General features: G+C 35.7%; 1 protein-coding gene across 1 annotated transcript in view; it reads right to left on the bottom strand.

The window, feature by feature from the left end:
• Positions 1-127: 127 nt before the first annotated feature.
• Positions 128-17900, bottom strand: part of AKIRIN2 (akirin 2) — a 35065-nt gene continuing 17292 nt past the window's right edge. Inside the window, exons 2-5 of the mRNA XM_036767227.1 lie at positions 12138-12281; positions 5819-5968; positions 5058-5129; positions 128-4871 (exon numbers count right to left, since the gene is read on the bottom strand). Coding sequence (XP_036623122.1) covers positions 4861-4871; positions 5058-5129; positions 5819-5968; positions 12138-12281 — 377 coding nt within the window. The 3' untranslated portion in view covers positions 128-4860. The remainder of the gene's footprint in view (positions 4872-5057; positions 5130-5818; positions 5969-12137; positions 12282-17900) is intronic.

Genomic DNA, 17900 nt, shown 5'->3' with positions numbered 1-17900 from the left:
ATGTCACAAAGCAACCAATATCCACATTCTCACCATTCTGAATAGTGCTGAATGAATATCATTTACCATCCTGAATGCCAGTAGCTGGACAGTACCCTTTCCCAAAAAACAACTCCAAAACATCAGCTATGCAACATGTGGAAAGGTCATATTTTATTATGAATATCAGTATAATGTTAAATATTCCAATACAAGTACTCCTGTCAGTAAACATTTTCCCAGAAAAAGACAGCTTCAATCAACATTCAAAGCACATCACATTCAGTAGACCCTATAGTTTTCTAAGTCAACAAAGCTGTTAGTAGACTATGTAACCTTATATCCTAGATGAAATGGTACAGTAAAACCTCAGCTATTAAAAACCTTTGAGTAGAGCTGAAGGTTTACCACCCCTTTTGATATCAAATTTTCATTTTCATCTGTATTTTCCTACCTTCAATAGTATATGGAACACAATTTAATCTTCTGATGGTTCAGCATTATCATGAACATCTATTGTACCGTGCTATAAGTAAGATCTAAGAGGGGGAGGGAGGGCTGATGGATTAAGTAGAAACAATGGTTTTATCAGGCTGATTTGAATCTCTCTACTTTTGCTAGCAGTGGGCTTAGCTGTAGTGGTTCCCTCTTTCCTATATCTCCTTTAGAAGTTAAAAAAAATTGGGGGAGAGGGTTAGAAACCAGTTAACCAAGCTTATAGATGTGAGAGAAATGGGCTGAAGGACTCACTGATAAGGGATTTAGGGAATCTTATTTTGGCTACTCAGATGCCATTTTTAGTGAGGCTGCCAGATAGTAATATCTATCTGGAATTTTTCTAAGTTCTACTCGAATCTATGATCTATTAATAAGGCTGTGTGTAAAGTGGTTCCATTGTGATATGGAGACAACAGCCTTTAGTAAAAAAAGAGAGAGACTGTCTCACAAATGTCTTACTAAAGTCATATCAGTGTAGAAAGGATTTCAGAATTATCTTAAATGTACAATGTAAACTTCAGTCATTTCTTGACAGAGCTGACATTCTAGATAGTAAATTCTATCATATAAAGGCCTAGTTTCAAATCCCAGATTGTTGTAGGTCAAGATTTGAGTAAAAGTAAAATGCTTTGGTGTTGCTAAGAAACTACTAATATTTTAGGAGGAAGTAGGATAGAGCATAAGATTCTCAGTTTTTTTTTCAAGTTTAGTCCCAGCTTTGTATCCCTGTCATCTGCCTAAAAGTTGAAAAATAACCACATGCCTAAACACATAAAGAAAAAAGTAATTTAACTGTCCATGTCCCTCCTTCCTTCTTACAAAATTAGGTAGGTATAGGTTACTAAAATTATTTCCAAGTAGAAGAGTCTCACAGAGGTACTATAATAGGAAAAAACTTTGAAGTGGAATTAACAAAACTGGGAACTCTGGCTCCAAGCCTTTGAAACTGGACATGTCAAAAGAGGGAAAAAACACTCAAAAGGTTTCGTGGTAGAGAGCTTAGGATTTGACATCTGAAGATCTTGGTTCAAATCCTTGTGCCTGCCCACTTGCCTTGGGCAAGTATTATCTCTCTGGGCCTCAGTGTCCATTGTAAAATGAGAGGCATGAAACTTGATTTCTAAGATCCCTTCCATCTTTGAAATTCAGTGAGTTTGTGGAAGTTATGCATGAAGAAATTCTTAATTAACTTCATCATGTTTAAAATCCTTATAATTTACTTTGAAAATACATTCCCATGGGAATGGTCAGAATTGATCATTTCCTTAAGACTTCCCCACCTACCTTTACATTTTGAATTAAGTTAACTCTTTGGAGGAATTTTAAGAACCTAACAGCAGAGATATGACTTCCTTCCACAGACCTACTGAATAATATTGAATGCAAGCTTTAAACATGATTAATATCCACTCAAATTAGACAGTACCTTAACTGAAGGAGTCAACTAATTTGTTCTTGCAAAGTACTTCAGACTAAGATTTGTTAAAGATATTAAATCAAAGCTGAAAGAGATCTTAACTTACGGCTGAAATTTAGCCCTTTTAAAGGGTTTAGGAGCTTAGCCAAAGTCAAACACATAGTTGCTTAAGAGGGGGAAAAAGAAATACAAGAGGCACAATTGGGAATAAGCAAAGCTGTACTATGGAAAAGGTGTCATGTTTGATTCTTCCAGATCATTACCAGGCTACCTCTTCTCATCTTTAAAGGTAGGCCTATTTTGATTTACTTGTTTATCCAAGCATTAGCTCTGATTTCAGAAATGAGAAATTTCTCTATTTTCACATTTGGTCAAGGTCAATTTGCTTTTAGTAACAGCTCTCATTTTTAGAAGCAGGTACAAAGCCTACCTTATCCATGGCAGCTTATCATCAAGGAAAATAAAAACTTGAAAATAAAACTAGACAAAGCCATTCAATTTGTCCCAATTCCCTCATTTATGATGAAGTAAAATTATAATTAACCAAACACTTCAAGAATAAGATATTCTGATTGCTTTTTTTAAGGGCTTACCCATTAAGTATTTGAAAAAGTCTAAAAGAGTAGTCTACTTACTTGCCTCTGTGTAGCACTAAAGGTATATAGGGGACTGGTTGGAACCTATACTGAGGCCAAGAAATACCCTGGAAGATGTTAGAATAAATCCCTGAGATTCATATGCTTTGTGATTGACTTCTCCCTCAAAGGCAACTCCTACCCTCCCCCACCCCTCTAACCCCCAAAATCCCTTTGCCAAAAAAAAAAAAAAAGTATATTTGAATGTCTGGTTAATTAGGGTTCTATGGCACTAATTCACATTACAGCAACATAGTTCTTACAGCACCATTTGAGAGTTCTAAAAGGCCATGGGGAAGCTAAATTTTAAATCTGCTTTCAAAAAAACAAGATTGCTTGTCAGTGTGCTAGCTACAATATGTAAAGATGTGATAGGCCTTAGCAACAGAATTCCTTCAAATTATTAACAGCACTCTGACTAGCTATTTAATTACTGGCCTGTTAATAGCAAAATGTCACAAAAGTAATTCCAAAGAAAATGCTGTTCTATATAAAACAAAACAGGCCTGAAAGTGACGGGGTGGGGACTTATTTATCAAATCTACTGAAATATCTGGCCCATCACTAGAAGAAAGTGTGTTCCCAATTATCCAAATCCCATTAAAATCAATTCTAAGAGAATGCCCAAATTCTGTTGCTTAAGAACAGGCCATAAAGCTGAGATTTGATAAATTTTTTGTTCTAATGGAATTTTGTTGCAGTGAAATTTGATTTATATATTCTAATAAAATCTAAAATGTATTACATTAATGCTGTGACCCAAAAAGTCATTATCATTCCTTGTGGAATGGGGGAAAAAAGGAAGGAAAAAGGCACTGATTTTCCTTTTAGTGAGATACTGGCGTCTCCCTATATCAAGTATAAAAAGTAGCCCTATTACTGATTTTTTAATACAACTGTGTTGGCACTGAAATTCCAGGTGTGGAAGAGGATTTAGTGATTAGGAAAACAGAATGAAGCGACATTTACAACCACAGCCCAGGGTCAGTGTATTTACCCTTCCGTTCATTCCTCCTTTCCTCCCTTTAGTCTTCATTAGGTTATAACCAATACTTTCAAGTATTAATGAAAAATAACATATAAGCCAGGGGTAAATGTACAGAATCAAATACATCTCTTTGCCCTGTCACAGAAAGCACATTTTAAAAATAAGCTGCACCTAGGACGCTGCCAATAGTTAACCCACTTTCAAATATTTATGGCCAAATGTATTACTGGAATTTAGCACAATGATTTATCCCTGGCATGGCTTTAAAACGAAACAAAAAACCCTTAAAAAAAAAAAAAACAAAACAGGACTTTATTAAAAGTTAAAGTAAATTTTTACCAAGTAATAAAAAATGTTCAAATCTTTATTCATGCCAATAACTAACCTTCAAAAACTCCCAAACTTTTTCATTCTACTGAAATTTACAATTCTGCAATTAAGTGCCAGTCAAATCCTACCACTGCAATCAGGTGAAAAACTGCTTCAGGACCAGAAAACAACTCAGCCAAGTTTTAAACAGTAACACTAAATCATTGATTATTTGAGATAAACTTCATTCTTTGAGAACTTCCAGTTCCTTCACTTAGCTAATGCTTGTATTTCAAACACTAATTTTATCCATTCACTGCACAAAGCCCATCTGCACATTAAAAACAAACAGGTTAGAAGTAAATGTTTTATTTTTCCAACTAAATTCCAGTACTACAAGGGCAGTAAAACAATGATACACTGAAAAAAAAATGCAGCAATAAACATTTGTTAAAGACTGATAGAATAAATAAAAACTACAAAAACAAGAAATCATATAAACCCATTCTTAACCCCCCCCCCCCCAAAAGTCCTGGAATACAGAAATGCTCTCTTTCTTTACTATTTCACAGATAGTACTGCGGGCTATTTGCTTAATTGTCCTGGGATTACATTCTAAGTTATTAATGACGGGTTACAGCTTGGTTGTAGTGCACAGTTATTAAAACCACACTAACTTCAATCCGAAGTGTCATTCTACAGTTTTATTTACACAACCAATGAAGGGCATTTTCTAGAACACCAGCTTTAATCTTTTTCAAACATATCATTAACATAAGAAGCCAAATTGTAATGATACAGCAAATGAGGCCACTGGTATTAATACAGGTAGCAACAGTCCACATCCAGGTGGTATTGACATTAGGGAGCACTCCAAAATCAGTTGCTGCCTAAGAGTGGTTGCCACTGACAAAAGCTTGAAATAACCTGTGTTCACAGGGGGAGGGGGAGAAATATGGCATTGCTGCAAGTCTTAACTGGGACCACTTGCAACAACAGGGAACTGGGCAGCCCACAAATGCAGGAAACGTGATTCATGAAACATCTGAGGAAAAAAGAAGAAAATTAATGAAATGATTTTCCCCAAGAACACTGATAATTTTAAATTAACATCTGTAATAAACACACCACCCTCACCCCATTGAGATATTAAATTAAATATTATTAAATTAAATATTAAAAATCAAATCATATAAGCTTGTATTTTAAATTAAATTATCTAAATACTTACAACTAGCAGGCTGTTCTCCATATCGTCGCATTATCTGATCATGCGTAAATTTCACAAATGCATCATATTGTTCTACAAATAGATTAAGAGGTGAATGTGTCAAATTGCAATAATTTATAAAATGAGGGTTCCCAGGTCAATATATTTTTCCCCTTCTTTCTTCCCTTTGATCAAATCTTGTGCTGCAATAATTCTAAATAAAATTTGAACTTCTATAATAAATAAATAAATGGTAGCAACATTCCATCATGAAAAGGCATGTTGTTAAGCTTGGAGCAAGCCATGTGGGCTTGGGCAAGCAACCCCTCTCAGCCTAAGATTTCTTCTGTGAAATCCTAAAAGTAGAGGACCTAAGTTTTCTCTGAGTGTTCCAAATGACCTTTACTAAATGAATATTTTCTATAAGCCTACAGCCAAATATTTGAAAATTACACTTACACACACACACACACACACACACACACACCCCTACAAAATGTTAAAGCAAATTTAACTACTGTTATAGTTTAGCATTGGTCACTATTGTCACAAAAACCAAAAAGCAGATATTTCTAACTTTTGCTCCATTTTCTACAGGTTCATATCCTGTTTTGAACTATCACCAGTTCTTAAAAAAAAAATCTATAAGCAGTTTAGAAAATGCCAACATCTGAGAATGAAGTATTTCCCAAAGTGTTTTTTTCTAAAACACCTGCATATACTTTCCAGAGCCGAGAGAGCATAAGCTTAATTTATAGGAAAAATGTAACAAGTAGTCATACCTGCAAGTTTTGTGGTCAATATTTCTTCATACTCTTCACGAACCTTCTCTTCACGTTCTTTCAGCAAACGTTCACAGATCATTCCAACCTGCCTTAGAGTAAATAGGGGCTGTTCTTTTTTTAATGGTGATGATGCTGCAGATGAAGTGCCTATGTATAATGTATGAAGAAAAAAAGATACAATTCAGAACCACAATCACAAATAGAACCTTAAGTGTAAGGAGGCCCTGGTTCTAAGCAGTTGTCAATTTACTTGTGATGTTAACCATTTTTGGACCAAATACTTTGAGGGTTTTCTAAGTTCCATATATTATTTGGGGTGTTGTTGTTTTGTGTGTTCTTTTAGCTATTAAAGATTGAAGTCTAGATCTTTTGGTTTTCTATACACCAAAATCATGGCTGTAAATTTAGAGATTTAAAAAGTACTAACACTATCATTTATTTGGGATCATACGACTATATAAAACACTGCCAGTATTTATGGTCCAACACAGAACTGGATAATCAACATACAATTTTCAAAACTGAGAAACACTAGCAGGGCAGGGTTTGGGGGTGGGGTGAGTGGTGGTGGTAACTGAAATTCTGTTAGGGTTAGGTACACAAAAAATAAGTTGGTGTATGTAATGAGACTTTACTAATCAGGTTATTAGCAAGTGTGATTCATCATCTAGTCTAAAGGGAAAATAGCCATTTATGCCTTAAATTGTAAAAAACATGATCTCTATCCCATATACAATTTGCTATATCCTAAGAGATTACTGGGAACATTCCTTCAAGTAAGACCATTTCTTTGTAAAATGAGATGTTGTTTTTCCCCTCATTAAAAATAAGAGTCTGCAGACTTCTATCTTCCTAAGCTGCCTTGGGCTAGAAAAGTGATTTTTCTTGGCTTTCTCAATCAGAATTCTGTCTAGCACATTTTTACAGTTGTTAGGAAGGTGTATTGGGTGAAATTGATGGCTGTTACTCTTCCATCCTGATTCTACCTGAAATCACTTTTTAATGACATAAAATTGCTTTAAGGGATAAACTATAAGTTCAGTTTTTCTCTATACTAAGATGATACTGGATAAATGAGAGCTTTCCTTCCTTCCTTGAACTTTTGTATTGAAATGTGTTCTAATTAATATTTTAGCTCCTTATGAAAATCTGGAATCACAGACATATTTTGAAATAAGAGCTATGCAAGAAAGTTATGAGAAAGAGAATTAATAACTTTGTAAGGGATGTACAGAATACTACTGAAGAAAATAACTCCTTAAAAATTAGAATTGGTCTTTCTTAGAATGATAAGAAGCATCTACCTAAAACCATCAGCAAGCATCATACGTAATGGAGATAAGCTAGAAGCGTTCCCAATAAGATCAGGGGTGAAACAAGGAAGTCCATTATCAGCCCTGTTATTCAATTTGGTACTAGAAATGTTAGCTTTAGCAAAAAGAATAAAGAAATTGAAGGAATTAGAATAGGCAAAGAAGAAACTAAGTTCTCACACTCTGTAGATGATATGATGATATACTTAGAGAATCCTAGAGATCAAGTAAAAAACTACTTGAAATAATAATTTTAGCAAAGTTGCAGGATATAAAACAAACCTACATAAATCCTTGGCATTCCTATATATGACTAACAAAGCGCAATAGCAAGAGATAGAGAAATTCCATTTAAAGTTACTGTAGACATTGTAAAATATTTGGGAGTCTACCTGCCAAAACAAACCCAGGAACTACATGAACACAATTACAAAACGCTTTTCACACAAATAAAGTCAGATCTAAATAACTGGAAAAACATCAGTTGCTTGTGGGTAGGCTGAGCTAATATAATAAAAATGACAATTTTACCTAAATTAATGCCACATCAAACTACCAATAAATTATTTTATAGAGATAGAAAAAATAGTAACAAAATTCATCTTGAAGAACAAAAGGTCCAGAATATCAAGAGAATTAATGAAAACAAATGCTAGGGAAGGTGGCCTAGCCTTTCCAGATCTTAAACTATATTATAAAGCAGCAATCATCAAAACTGCTTGGTACTGGTTAAGAAACAGAGTGGTGGATCAGTGGATAGGTTAGGTACACAAGAAACAGTAATGACTCTAGAAGTCTACTCTCTGATAAACCCAAAGACTCCAGCTCCTGGGATAAGAACTCACTTATTCGAACAAATTGCAGTATATGAATGTAATGGAATATTATTGTGCTATAAGAAATGATGAGCAGCAGACCAACTTCAGGAAAACCTAGAAAGACTAATATGAACTGATGCTGAGTGAGGGGAGGAGAACCAGGAACACTGTACCCCCTCAGAACTTTATAATTGTGAGACCTCTTAGAGCGAGTCTAATTAGACTAGGACAGCTGGGTGACTCAGTGGATAAAGCACTGGTGGTATCAAACAATTACTAGCTGTGTGATCTTGAGGCAAGTCACTTCATCCTGTTTGCCTTAGTTCCTCATCTGAAAATTCACAGACAATGAAGAGGAAATAAAACAATTAGGAACCCAACTATATGAATCAAACCAGCAATCTAAATGAAATGTTTTTTAAAAATACAAATTGTTCAATTTAACAGAACAGGAAATAGAAGGCCTAAATAACCTCATCTTAGAAAACCCAATTGGACTAGGCATAAATTGAGTTCCCCAAGAAAAATCCCAAGACCAAGTGGATTTACAAGCTTATTCTACCAAACATTTAAAAAATAATTAATTTCAATATTATATAAATTGTTTGAAAAAATAGGTAAAGGAGTTCTACCAAATTCCTTCTATAACATAAATATGGTCTTGAGTCAAAACAGAGGGAAAACTGTAGGTTTTTTAATATTGAGACATAAATTTTAAATAAAACAGTAGGCAAAGAGATTACAAAAATATATCACAAAGATCTTATCCAAGAATGGAGAACCAGTGCCCTATGACTTATACTATGGCCAGGTTGGATTTATGCCAGAATGGAGAGCTAGTTCAATATTAGGAAAACTATAAGAATAACTGACTGAATCCATAACAAAAACAGCAAAATTCACATCATTTGAAAAGATGCAGAAAACACTTGACAAGATACAAAATTCATTTCTGTTTTAAAAAAACCAATAGCCAACAACTAGAAGGTATAGGAATGAAAGGTTTCATTAAAATAAGTAATATCTATCTAAAACAAAGAGCAAGCATTATCTATAAGGGGCTAAGCTAGAATCCTTTCCAACAAGATCAGGGATGAAATAAAGATGTCCAGTATCACCATTATTCAGTGTTGTACTAGAAATGCTAGCTTTTAGCAATAAGACAAGAAAAAGAAACTGAAGGAATAAGTATAAGCAATGATGAAACAAAACTTTTTGCAGACATTATGTATGATAGTTTACCTAAAGAACTCTAAAAAACTAACTGAAACAATTTCAGCAAACATTCAGAATATAAAATAAACCCACATAAATTGTTAGCATTTCTTTATGTTACCAACAAAATCCAGCAGGGATAGAAAGAGAAATTCCATTCAAAATAACTACAAACAGTATAAAATATTTGGGGGTTGTTCTTGCCAAGACACACACAATAACTATTTGAATTCCAATTACAGAACACAAAGACAGATCTAAATAATAAGAGAAATAGAAGTTGCTCATGGGTAGGCCAAGCCAATGTAATAAAAATGACAATACTACCTAAATTAACTTACTTATTCAGTGCTGTGCCATACCAAACTATCAAAGAATTATTTTTAGAGAACTAGAAAAAAATAACAAAGTTCATCTGGAGGAACAAAAGGTCAAAACTATCAAGGGAATCAATGAAAAAAAAAACAACAGGAAAGAAAAGGGGTGGTCTAGTAGTATCAGATCTCAAATTATGCTACAAAGCTATGATCAAAAGAATTTCGTACTAGGTAACAAACAGAGCAGTTGATCTGTGGAACAAATTAGGTATACAACATATAAAAGCAAGTATACACAGTAATCTAGTGTCTGATATACCCAAAGATCCCAGCCAATGGAGCAATAACTCAGTGTCTAGCAAAAACTATTGGAAAACTGGCAGAAACTAGGCAGAGACCAACATTTCACACTGCATTCCACACGAAGCTCAAAATGGATGCATGATTTAAACATAAAATGTGATAGAGATTTACAGGAAGTAAAAATGGGTAATTCCGACTGAGTAAAATCTACCACTATAGCTCCAAATGATAAATGGCCAAAGCATAGGCAATTTTCAGAAGAAATAAAAGCTATCAATAGCCACATGAAAAAATGTCCAAAATCACACATTAACAAAAATTTACAACTATGAAGTACTACTTCACACCTATCACACTGGGTAAGATGACAAAAAAGGAAAATATAAAATGCCAGAGGGAATATAGGAAAACAGGTACACTAATGCAGGGCTTCTTAAACTTTTTCTACTTGAGACCCCTTTTCACTCCTTTTTGTGGTTCAGCTGCTGTTTGCTGGTGTTGTGTGTACAGCTGGACCCAGCAACACTGTTACTAGAACTATATTACAAAAATTAAAGGAAAAGGACTCAAACACACAAAAATATTTATAGTAACTCTTTTTGTGGTGGCAAAGAATTGGAAACTGAGGGGATGCCCACAGACTTAGGAATGGTTAAACAAATTATGGTACATCAGTGTAACAGAATACTATTCCACTGTAAGAAATAATGAAGCGAATGGTTTCAAAAAAACCTGGGAAAACCTATATGAACTGATGTAAAATAAAATGAGCAAAAACCAGAAGAACAATCTACACAGCAACAACAATACTGTAAAGATAATCAGTTTTGAAAGAAAGACTTTGTAACTGGACCAAAACAATGACCCACCACTGTTGCAAAGGATTCATGATGAAAATGCTATCCAACGCCATATAGAAAACCGATGGACTCACAGCGCAGACTGAAGGCCCACCCTCCCTTTTCTTGTTTTCCCCTCCATCCCCCCCCAACATGGTTAATGCAAAAGTGTTTTGTATGACTTCATATTTGTAATGAATTTGGGGTTTTTTTGCGTTCTTGTGGGAAAGGGTAGGGAGAGAATTTGGAATAGAAAAAAAAAGAAAAAGCCTCTGCTTTAAAATTAAGAACCACCCACTCAAATAAAATTTCAATGGAAAAATATTTAAGATATATAATTCTTTGAATTAGAAAGGCATAAAAAGAACCTGACTCCAGATCAAAGCCCTACTAGACTAAGCTCCGTGGGAATTGGGGCAATATTCTTATCCTTTGTTATTCCCTTATAGTACCTACAAAAGGTTATCTGATGTTATAATTCATGGTTTTGTGGGCTATTATATAACTAGGCTACTAGCCTGTATACAAATGACTTGAGTCTTTTTACCTCGCTGTCCACCTCATTGTCACTATTAATGAACCCAATCTAATCAAATCTTTAACTTACTACTACTAGAAAAAGATGGAATCTGTGCTACTTTATTTCACTTTCTAATTTACTGATAAATGCATTCTTCAATCATTGTAGTGCAGTGCAGAGTACTGGATTTGGTTGTTGGATCCAAATCCTAACTGACACTTACTGGCTATGTAACCTTTAGCAAATCACTTAGCTTCATGGTTCATTAGGCAATTTCTAAGGCTCTATGTCGCAGAGAAGGTACTGACTTATTATCTATATCCTCATCAGGATTTTTCTCTAGAGCAATGAAATTCATTTCAGGTCCAGTTCCTAACCTCATGCCTACTTCTAAGGCTGTCAATGCCCACTTCAGAGAAACATGCCTCAGTTTATTTAACTCCAATTTACTCATTACAAAAAAAAGTACACTAAATCAAATCCCTAGAAATTTAACTGTGACTATGACCAGTTTAAAATTAAAATAGAAAAAAATCTTTAAAAATCACTAAGTCTGTTGGTCCAGACTGACCATTCCTCAGCAATTCTTGATTTAATATAAAAACTTCTCAAAGTCCAACAAGATGACTTTTCCTCCTACTTATGTTCTATTCCCAGGCCTTACCAAACTGAGGCACTCATCCAAATCAGACTAACCAATTTTAATCCTACCCATTGCAAGAAACCACTTCTACAATATGTCTGATAATTGTCTAGCATCTGTTTCTGGGATACTCAGGGAAGGAAAGTTTACAACTTTGTAAACCAGACTGTACCACTGTTAAACAACTCTATTAAAATAAAGTACAACTGTCAATGAGGGCCTAAAAAAAGTGGCTAGTCCATAAAACAGAACAGTCAAACCCTATAGAGTTTTATTTCAGGAGGTAGAGGTGGGGAAACCCCAGCTTCCTCTCTTTGGTTAAGAAAATCAAATTTTGACTACACTCACCTGGAGAAGCTGGTCCACTGAGAAGAAATGCATGTGGCTGTGAATCAGAAGAACAGCAAGGATCTGTCTGTTGGAAGCTAGTTTCTAAATGTCTTCTCTTCTGCATACGTTTATACTCTTGTTTTATGTTGTACAGAATTTGTTCTGAAATAAAACATTTTACAAGGTTAAAAATTAGGCAAGAAAGCATACACACATTCTCACAGCCCGCCTAAATTTTCTCATCTCCAAAATAAGGAAACCAATAGTACCTACCTCCCATTTCTGCTGTGAGGATCACAGGAGATAATACTATAAAATGCTTAGCACAGGGCCTGGCACCTACTAGGTGCTTATGTCAATTAACTTCCTCCCTCCCTTCCTTCTACAATTAACTAAAACATGGCCAACAACTAGGGAATAAACAAGAGTCCTCTAAAAAGACAAAATACATGTCCCAAAAATGAACTGTCTAGTAATGAGAATCCCCTCACTTATAATTGAGTCCCATTTTACCCAAACAAAGCTAACAAGCTTGCTTATCTGGCTTCTCAAGTCAAAAGGAGATCAGAAAGATCAATGGAGCTGCTTGTGTACAGATATCAGAACAGTAGGAAGAGGAAGTCTGAGTCTAGGCCAGGAGATCCTTGGGGGGGGGGGGGGGGGGGGGGTCCATGAGGTCAAAACTATCTGCATAATAATACAAATGTTTATGTTTCTAACATAATAAATGTAGAGCTATAACCCATATAAACATAAGTTCTTTGGAGAGATCTTCAAAAATTAAGAGTTGAAAGGGGATCTGAGACCAAAAAGTTTGAGAACCACTAGTGTAGACCATTGGAAAGGTAGTCAAGAAATGTTACATCTAGAACAACAAGTCATTCAGACTTGAGTTATTCTCAGCAATACAATGATCTAAGACAATCCCAAAGGACTCATGATGAAAAATGTTGTCCACCTCCAAAGAATGGAGGTTGTCTGTGCATACACCAAAGCATACAATTCACTTTTTCTTTAAGTTTTCTTGCACAAAATGACTAAAATGGAAATGTTTTACATGATTGAACATACATAAACTGTATCAGATTGCTTATCATCTCAGGGAGGAGGGAAGAGAGGGTTAAGATAAAATTTAGAACTCAAAACTTAAAAAAGTAAGGCATGTCAAGAATTGTTTTTGCATGTAATTGGGGGAAAAATAAAAAATTATTTAAAAAATATTACATCTAGTCTCAGCTCTGTCTTTAACTAGCTGTATGACTTCCCTGGACCTCAGTGCTGTAAATATTAGTTAGTTTCCTTCCAGTCCTAAAATAATTCTAAATAATAATCCTCGTTAAAGCATTTTAACATGGAACATTCCTGAAGCCAGCCTCACACAAAGTGACAAAACTGTACTTATAGTTTTTGGTTACTCATGTTGAAATCAGAACTTATCATCCTGCCCCCTCTTCTAACTTCTCTTATCTCTGTTTAAGTCACCACTTATACATTCTATCAAACCTAAGAGTCATCCTCAACTCTTCATTCTCCCCTCAACTCTCCACCCCAATAGCCAATCAGTTCCCCAGTCTGCCTTCATCTCTCTCCAACTCACACAATTACCGCCCTAACTGGTATCCTTGCTTCAAAAGTCCATCCCCACAGCTGCCAAATTATGCCATTTAAATATTCCTCTAAATCAAAAGATCTGACATCACTACTCTGGTTCAAAACTATTTAATAGTTTCCCAAAGTCTCCAGAATAAAAAAAAAAAACCTTTTCAGCATGCCATTTAAAGTCTTTTTTAGATCTAGCCCCATCCCACCTCTCTTGACTTATTCACATTCCTACTCTTCCCCTTGGTGGACTGTGTTCTAAACAAATTGGATTACTTGCTGTTCCCCAAACTTGGTGTTTGGTCTACATCTCTGAATGCCTTTTCTCCTGATTTCTACTTCTTTCAGTCTTAACTTGGGTGCATGTCCTATCCATTCCTAATCCTCCCTAAAGCAGAGGTTCTTAAAATGGAATCTATGAAGGTGTCTTTTTTTAAGTAATTTAGAACTGCTACATTTAGCTTCCTTGGGCAATCTTACATATTTTATGAATTTAAAAGCATCCTGAGTCTAAAGGGTGCACGGTACAAATTCCATGAAAGTTAGGACTGTTCCACCTTTGTATCCCCCATGTCCTGCATGTACATAGCTGTCCATATGCACAATTCTGACAATGAAAAATTCAGAAAAGATGGGTCCCGGCTGGTCTGCCCTCCCCTCCCTTAGGTCACCATACAGCAATTTCTTTAGCATTCTCATTTTCCATTTGTTTCACAAAACCAAATTAATTTGGTCCTGAAGCAAGACTTTAAAAGAAAAAAAGAGAAAGGTCAAATAAAGTTTCTTTGATGTTACTTGTATATTTCAATTCTAATCCTAAAGCCTTCATGGTGAGCCCACAAAATAGACTGAATTTCAAGTGATAATCCAGAACAAATCATAGTTAACAAGCTACACCATAATAAGCATATAAATTATAGTAATAATATGCAATAATAATAATGTCAGTTCTCTTGCCAAATTATGCAGTTCAGTTTAACATCAGATAAATCCAAAGTATTCTTCTCCCTGAAGTTAGTTAAGTGGGGAACAGCCCTTGACCAATGACATTTTTTGCTAAGTGGCAGAGACCCCTCACTGAATTTCAATTTCTGATCTTAGAGGGTCATATGTAATATTGCTGGCAGGTTTATTTACTACATCTTACCAAAGTGAATTACTAAACTCTATCTGCCTCAGTTTCCTTATATGAAAATTAGAGATAATACCTACCTCCCAGAGTTGTGTAATGCACTTTGAAAACCATAAAGCACCATATAGCCTTCCAATTTCTGAAATTTCGTAACTGAAGCCTGATTTTCTCTTGAGCACAAGTTCTCAAACTTTTTGGACTCAGGACTCCTTTACATTCTTAAATACTGAAGACCCCAAAGAGCATTTGTTTATGTAGATTATATCAAAATTCACCAAATTGAAATTAAAACAAATAACTTTTCAAAAAATGTGAATAGTGACATTGTTTTACATACTTTTTATAAATCTCTTTAATGCCTGGCTTAACAGAAAGCTAGATTCTTGTATCTGCTTCTGCATGCCATCTGTTGCAGTATTATTTTAGTTGAAGTACATGAAGAAAATCCAGCCTGCTATAGGCACTCAGTTGGAAAGGGGAGGAGTATTTTAATAGGCAAATAATATCTTAAAAGTATTATGAAAACAGCCTTAACTTCAGACTCCTTGAAAGGGTCTGAAGGACAATGCCCCCCAACCCCCCAACAGCCCAAGGACCATACTTTGCTCAAGGAAACTATCTTACACCCAATGTCTTCAGCAATTAAATTTCCACTTGGAACATTTTTTGTTCTTCAACATTTCCCACTGCCTCAGCCCTAGAAAATTTTTCTCCCTTCACTTACCTAAAGTGATGATTTTTAAAAAATTTTAAATGGAATTTCTCTTTCTCCTGAATCTTGTTACTAATATATAAAAATACTAATGATTTCTATAAATTTATTTCCTATTCTAAAATGTTTTTTGTTGATTCTCCAGGGTTTTCCAAGTAGACCAATCATATTTGTCTGCAAATATTAAAAAAAAAAACAAACCACTGCCTTTTCCCCTACAATCAATTCCTTAATTTCTTTTTGTCTTGATATAGTTTGGCATTTCTAACCTACATCAAAGAAGATAATGGGCATCTTTTCTTCATTATTTTATGGAGAAGTACTGAATGTTAGTTCTAAATAATGCTAATGCTAGGTTTTAGATGGTGTAATTTTGCTGAAGGCTTTTTCTATTACTACAGGTGTCATCTGATTTTGTAACAAATATAACATTTATGCTAACAGTTTTCCTAACGTTAAATCACATTCTTAGCATAAATCCAACCTCCTTTCTCTAGAATTAATTTTTAAAAGAAATTGCCACTGCCTTGTAGACTAATAATATCTTATCCACTTTAGCCAAGTCACTTTTTCAAGATCACTTTGGTTCAAAACAGTTTTTAGGAGAAATGAAGATGATTAACCATATTCAAAAAAGCTTCAAATCACAAATAAGAGGAAAGTAGATTAAAGCCTATCTTACCTCACACCCAGCAAAAATGGCAAAAAAATTTTAAAAAGTAAAAGAGTAAGATAGTAACAGTAAGAGAGCTGTCAGAGTACTGAATGGATTAAAAAATTCTATAACAATTAAAAACAGCTTATGGGAAACTAAATAACTGTTCAAAAAGATTTTTTCCTACTTTGACACCATTAAGCATATATATCCCAAGAATTCCAGTGCCAATGGATAGGACATATACAAAATAATCATAGAACTCTCTTGTAACAAACAACAACAATAAAAAGGAAACAAAATGGATGTCCACTGGAGAATGAAAATCTATCTTCACTTTAACCTCTAGCACTCTCAAGTAGCTAATACTTTGTCGTTTTAAATGGAATTTCCGGGGCAGAAACACGGCCAGAATCAAGATGGCAGAGTAAAAGCAGGAACTTGCTTAAGCTCTCCCCCAAATGCCTCCATATTAAGGTAAAAAATTACTCTAAAGAATTTCTAGAGCTACAGAACCCACAAAATGACAGTGAAACAAATCTCCAGCCCAAGACAGCTGGGAAGGTTGATGGGAATTTCTGTCACACGGTGCTGGTAGTGGAGTGCAGCCCAGCATGGGCCATGCGGGCACAAAATGGGCTAGAGCAGACCAGGCAGAGCAGACCTCAGAGCACTGAATCACTGGCAGCTGTGGCAGTTTCCAGACTTCTCAAGGCCAAAGACAACTTAACAGGTCAGTGGGAAAACTCTGTTGGACCAAGGTGAGAGAAGAGCAGAGTCTGGCCCCAGCCGCAGCTGCTTCCAGAGCGTGGTCCTGGGGTGAGGAGGAGCACTAGTGTGGCAGAGTTTGTGGTAGCTGTGGAGAGTGAATCCTTCTCAGTTCCAAGGCAGAAAAGAGTGCTTGTGCTCACTCACAGACCAGAACAAAGGCCAATAGAGGAGCAAACACCTCTCCTTGGATCACACCACTCAAAAGAACTGAAAATTTACCAGTGCCTAGAAGTAGCTCTGAAAGCAGCTGCACAAAACCCCTGAAGCTTGGGACAGAGCATGCTCCACTCCAGAAGCAGAGTCCTACCTTGACAAAGAGCTCAACAGTCAAGTAATTTGCTGGGAAAATGAGCAGTGTAAAAAAAAAAAAAACCTCAGCTGTAGAATCTTACTTTGGTGACAAAGATCATCAAAACATACAACCAGAAGAAAACAACAAAGTTAAAGCTCCTACATCAAAAGCTACATTGGTCATAGGCCATGGAAGAGCTCAAAAAGGATTCTGAAAAACAACTAACAGAAGTATAGGAAAAATTGGGAAAAGAAATATGAGAGTGATGTGAGAATATCATAAAAAGGAGTCAACACCTTCCTAAAGGAGACCCCAACAAATACTGAAGAAAATAACACCTTGGGGGCAACTGGAAAGCAGGGCCTCCCTTAAGCTCTCTCCCAAATCCCTCCAAACACCTGTAAAAAATGGCTCTGAACAAATTCTAGAGCTGCGGAACCCACGAAATAGCAGAGGAAAGCCGGTCTCCAGCCCAAGAGAGCCTCGATGGTCGCTGGGAAGGATCTATCACACAGTGCTGGGAGTAGAGTGCAGCCTAGCATGAGCGGCACCAGGACAGACCAGGCCAGAAGCGGGCTGGAGCATGCCTGAGGGCCATGAATCATTGAGCTGTGGCAGTT

The sequence above is a fragment of the Trichosurus vulpecula genome, chromosome 7, assembly GCF_011100635.1.
Source record: "Trichosurus vulpecula isolate mTriVul1 chromosome 7, mTriVul1.pri, whole genome shotgun sequence".
NCBI lineage: Eukaryota > Metazoa > Chordata > Mammalia > Diprotodontia > Phalangeridae > Trichosurus > Trichosurus vulpecula.
This window is presented reverse-complemented; position numbering and strand designations above follow the sequence as displayed.